Genomic DNA, 4,331 nt, shown 5'->3' on the forward strand with positions numbered 1-4,331 from the left:
TTGCCCGGAGCGGCCGGGGGCGTGGCGGGGTGGGGGTGGCAGCTCTGTGCGCGGGCGCCGGGGTCTTGGAAGATGCTGCGCACCTGAATTAACCGGGCGCCTCTGATGTCCTCCCAGGAGCAACTAGAACTCCAGGACTGTGAAAGCCACAGGTGGGGGCTGAGCGAGGCCTGGCCTCAGGAGCGGAGGGCGCCCCCAGCCCCCCACGAGCGCCGCAGTCCACCGTAGCGGGTGGAGCCCGTCTTGGTGCGCGGTTGGAAAACCTCGGAACCCCTCCGGAACCCCTCCGGATCTCCCGGCTGTCACCCGCACCCCCCCACCAGCTTAGGGTGCGCCCGCGGGCCCTGCTTCTCTCCCCGTTAAATTCCCTGGGGAGAGGGGGAAAAAAGGCAAAGGAAGCCAGTTCTCCGGGGGCCAGAAGTATTGAGCTTAATTAATTAGTCTTCAGACTTCTCAATAAGAAATCACTTACCAGTTTCTTACCTGGGAGAGTTGAGGATGAAGAGACAGAAGGCACCCAGGATTTGCACGGGGGGGATTCAGGAGACAGAGTGATGAGGGACGGGGTGGGCCCTCCAGTCTTGGCCCAGTCCCCGTCTTGTGCACGTTGTTGGCTTCCTCTCAGAGCCGTCTGGTTCAGTCCGCCTGGGAAGGGGAGACCCATAGTGACCCCTCCTGACACCCACCGCCCCTGACCAGTGTTGCCGGGTTCTTCAAAGGCCACGCTCTCACTGCTGGTCTATGTCACCTGCACCCCCCAGCCCTACCGTAGAGATGCCTTCTTCCGTGACGGCTCTGGGTCAGGCCAGGTCCTCCGGCCCCAGGATGGCCTCCAACGCCTGCTGCTGCTGCCCTGCAGCCGTGCAGAGGAGACTGCCCATCCTGGCGTGGCTGCCGAGCTACTCCCCACAGTGGCTGAAGATGGATTTCATCGCCGGTCTCTCAGTTGGCCTCACTGCCATTCCCCAGGCACTGGCCTATGCTGAAGTGGCTGGACTCCCGCCCCAGGTGAGGTGTCTGGCCCTGCTGCCAGCCACATCTCAGAAGCAGTGCAGAATACACAGTATCAATCCCAGACACCAGCAGAGATTCCAGGTTTCCAGCCCCTGGGCCCCAGGGAACCTTTGGTTTGCAGTGTGTGACGCATGACTGTCTCTGGCTGATCCAGGCTCCTGTGCCTGTTTGGCACACACAGACACTGAGCTGGTTATGAAGGGGCCAGTGAGATGACTCACAGAGGCCTCAGGAGTTCAAGACCAGCCTGACCAAAATGGTGAAACCCTGTCTCCACTAAAAATACAAAAATTAGCCAGGCGCAGTGGCGGGCACCTGTAATCCCAGCTACTGGGAAGGCTGAGGCAGGAGAATTGCTTGAAACCGGGAGGCGGCGGTTGTGGTGAGCCGAGATCGTGCCACTGCACTCCAACCTGGGTGACAGAGCAAGACTCTGTCTCAGAAAAAAAAAAAAAAAATGTTTCCTCAGACTTGGACACAGCACACGGGCCTGCACCAACCCCTCTGCCTTGCTGTCTGCAGCCTGAGCCCCTAGTTGGGTGCTGCTAAAGAAGTGGCCTCCTGATCACCGCAGGTCCACCCACAGGGCAGGGTGGTGCACCTCTCACCTGTGCGTGCTTGGGTGCCCGGGACACAGCTGACACCCACAGATCCCGTGCTTGGACACGCACACTAGGAACCTGGTGGACAGGCCTCGGCCTCCTGAGTGCTCACCGCCGTCTCTCCCCACAGTATGGCCTCTACTCTGCCTTCACGGGCTGCTTCGTGTATTTCTTCCTGGGCACCTCCCGGGATGTGACTCTGGGACCCACCGCCATTATGTCCCTCCTGGTCTCCTTCTACACCTTCCACGAGCCTGCCTATGCTGTGCTGCTGGCCTTCCTGTCCGGCTGCATCCAGCTGGCCATGGGGGTCCTGCATTTGGGTGAGGCTCTACCTTCTTGCCAAGGGGATGCCCTTGACCTCAGCATTTCCTTGTTTGCATTTCAAGGTCTATCCCCATGTGTGTCGTGGGGGTGTGGGTGTGTGTGTGTGTCGTGGGGGCGTGGGTATGTGTGTGTGTGTGTCATGGGGATGTGTGTGTGTGTGTCATGGGGGTGTGGGTATGTATGTGTGTGTGTGTCATGGGGGTGTGGGTATGTGTGTGTGTGTCGTGGGGGTGTGGGTGTGTGTTTTGATGTGTAGGTGGGTGGGTGGTAGAGGGGGTGGGACGCTTGGCCTTTAGTCTACTCTTTTCTGCTTAGAGGCCAGGACACTTAGGAGAAGTGCCTGTGGCCTCAGACCCCAGTTTCCCTTTTCTGCTCTCCAAGAACAGCCAAGCAGCGTGTGTTACCCCCAGTCCTTAGCTGCAGTATCTGCTCTCCAATCCCACCCGTGCCGCCTCCCCCAGCTCACATCTCCCCTCATCCTCTGGGACTGGGTGGAGCTGGGACCAGCTCAGTGTCCCCAGCTCACATCTCCCCTCATCCTCTGGGACTGGGTGGGGCTGGGACCAGCTTGGTGTTCCCTCTTGGCCGGCCAGGGTTCCTGCTGGACTTCATTTCCTGCCCCGTCATCAGCGGCTTCACCTCTGCTGCTACAGTCACCATCGGCTTTGGACAGATCAAGGTAGGCACGGTGCCCACCCAGGACACTGCTCTTCGGCTGCTGCTTCTTGGCTCAGGATAGCGGGAGCAGGACCGAGGCCAGTCCTGACTCCTGTGGCCAGTGGATGTCTTGCTGTTTCAGGTTGTCCTCCGTGGGTTAAGAAGCACGCGGTGCTCTCACGGCTCCCCTGTTAATAAATGACCTTCCTGGGAGGGATGTTGCGTGATGGTTGGATTTTACAGCGGGTAACTTGGGGGCCGGTAATTCCGTCTCCCTGCTCTTGTCTGAGTTTCTGTGCCAGTGTGCTTGGCTGGCTCTGTGACGTGACTCTGTTCTTCCTGCACTGGGCACATCCAGCAGGCCCCAGCAGTCACGAGTACGCTGCTAGAATTTCTACAAGCAAATTACTTCCCCATGCTACTTTAGATGGTTTCATTCTGTGCCTTTTTTCCCCCTGGTTTCTGTTTAATATTTCTTAAATGCCATGCATTTTATATTTCCTTTTAAAACATCTGTAAGAAGCTCCAAAGTCAGTCATCAGCTGAGAGTGTCATTTATTCTTTTTTTGCTGGGTTGTAAGTTCCTCGAGGGCAGGAACTGTCCTTCTCCCAGCCGTGGCCACCCCGCACTGGGCTTTTGCAATAGGGGGGTGCTCAGTTGGGTGTGTGTGAAGCAAGCCCAATTCCACAGATGGGGCTGTGTGGCCCTCACGGCAAACTAGGGTCACATGCTGCCTCCTGACCCTGTGTCACTGCCAGGCTCTGCTCCAGGCTAGCCTGAGACCGTCTTCCCTGATGGAGGGACCATGAGAAGACCAAGGACAGAAGAATGTGTGTGAGTGTATGTGTGTGAGTGTGTGTGTGTGTGTGAGAGAGTGTGTATGAGTGTATGTGTGTGTGTGAGAGTGTGTGAGTGAGAGTGTGAAGAGTGTGACAGTGTGAGTATGAGAGTAAGAGAGTGTGAGTCTGAGTGTGAGTGTGTATGTGAGTGTGAGTGTGTGTGTGATTGAGTGTGTATGTGAGTGTGTGAAAGTATGTGAGTGTGAGAGTGTGTGTATGTGTATGTGTGTGTGTATGTGAGTGTGTGAGTGTGAGAGTATGTGAGAGGGTGTGTGAGTGTGAGAGTGTATGTGAGAGGGTGTGTGAGAGTGTGTGAAAGTGTATGAGAGTGTGTGAATGTGTGAGAGAGTGCATATGTGAGTGTGCGTGAGAGTGTGTGTGTGAATAGACACTTTTTGCACTCTTGTTACATGCGAGGCACCAGGCAAGACACTCTCTGTGTGTGATTCTCAGCACACCCCTGGGAGGCAGGTGTATCATTATTTCCATTTTAGAGAGGAGGGACCAGCTTAGGTGTGGGTGAGTGTGATTTGTACGTTATCTACACACCTCTCTCAGGGTTAGCTTGGCAAATGCTGTTTCGGGGCATGGTTGGTTCTTTATTCTGAAAACATCATTTTTGGTATCAAGAATGTTCTTTTTAGGATCGCAGTGAGAGTGGAGAGTGCCTTGTTCATGCCTTCATACTTAGGCAACTCTGGCCCTGGCCAGGGACTCTGCAGCCATCCGGGGGGAGGGCTCCCCCTGACGTGCTCAGGACAGAAGCCCCGACCCCAGCAGTCCCAGAGTCCGCCCGCCCACCAGGATGTCCTAACCCCACCCACCCCGTGCGCAGCCATTTTAGGGCAGGGTCCTTGAGCCTGTGGCCCTGGGAGCCTGGGCCTCGACTTT

The 4,331-nt window shown here is 56.6% G+C and overlaps 1 protein-coding gene across 1 annotated transcript in view; it reads left to right on the forward strand.

Annotated features, from left to right (window-relative positions):
* The first annotated feature begins 124 nt into the window (after window positions 1-124).
* SLC26A11 (solute carrier family 26 (anion exchanger), member 11) overlaps window positions 125-4,331 on the forward strand; it is a 36,615-nt gene continuing 32,408 nt past the window's right edge. Inside the window, exons 1-3 of the mRNA XM_011933198.1 lie at window positions 125-1,008; window positions 1,747-1,939; window positions 2,537-2,622. Of these exons, the coding sequence (XP_011788588.1) occupies window positions 742-1,008; window positions 1,747-1,939; window positions 2,537-2,622 (546 nt within the window). The 5' untranslated portion in view covers window positions 125-741. The remainder of the gene's footprint in view (window positions 1,009-1,746; window positions 1,940-2,536; window positions 2,623-4,331) is intronic.

The sequence above is a fragment of the Colobus angolensis genome, unplaced genomic scaffold, assembly GCF_000951035.1.
Source record: "Colobus angolensis palliatus isolate OR3802 unplaced genomic scaffold, Cang.pa_1.0 Scaffold1, whole genome shotgun sequence".
NCBI classification, from domain to species: Eukaryota; Metazoa; Chordata; class Mammalia; order Primates; family Cercopithecidae; genus Colobus; species Colobus angolensis.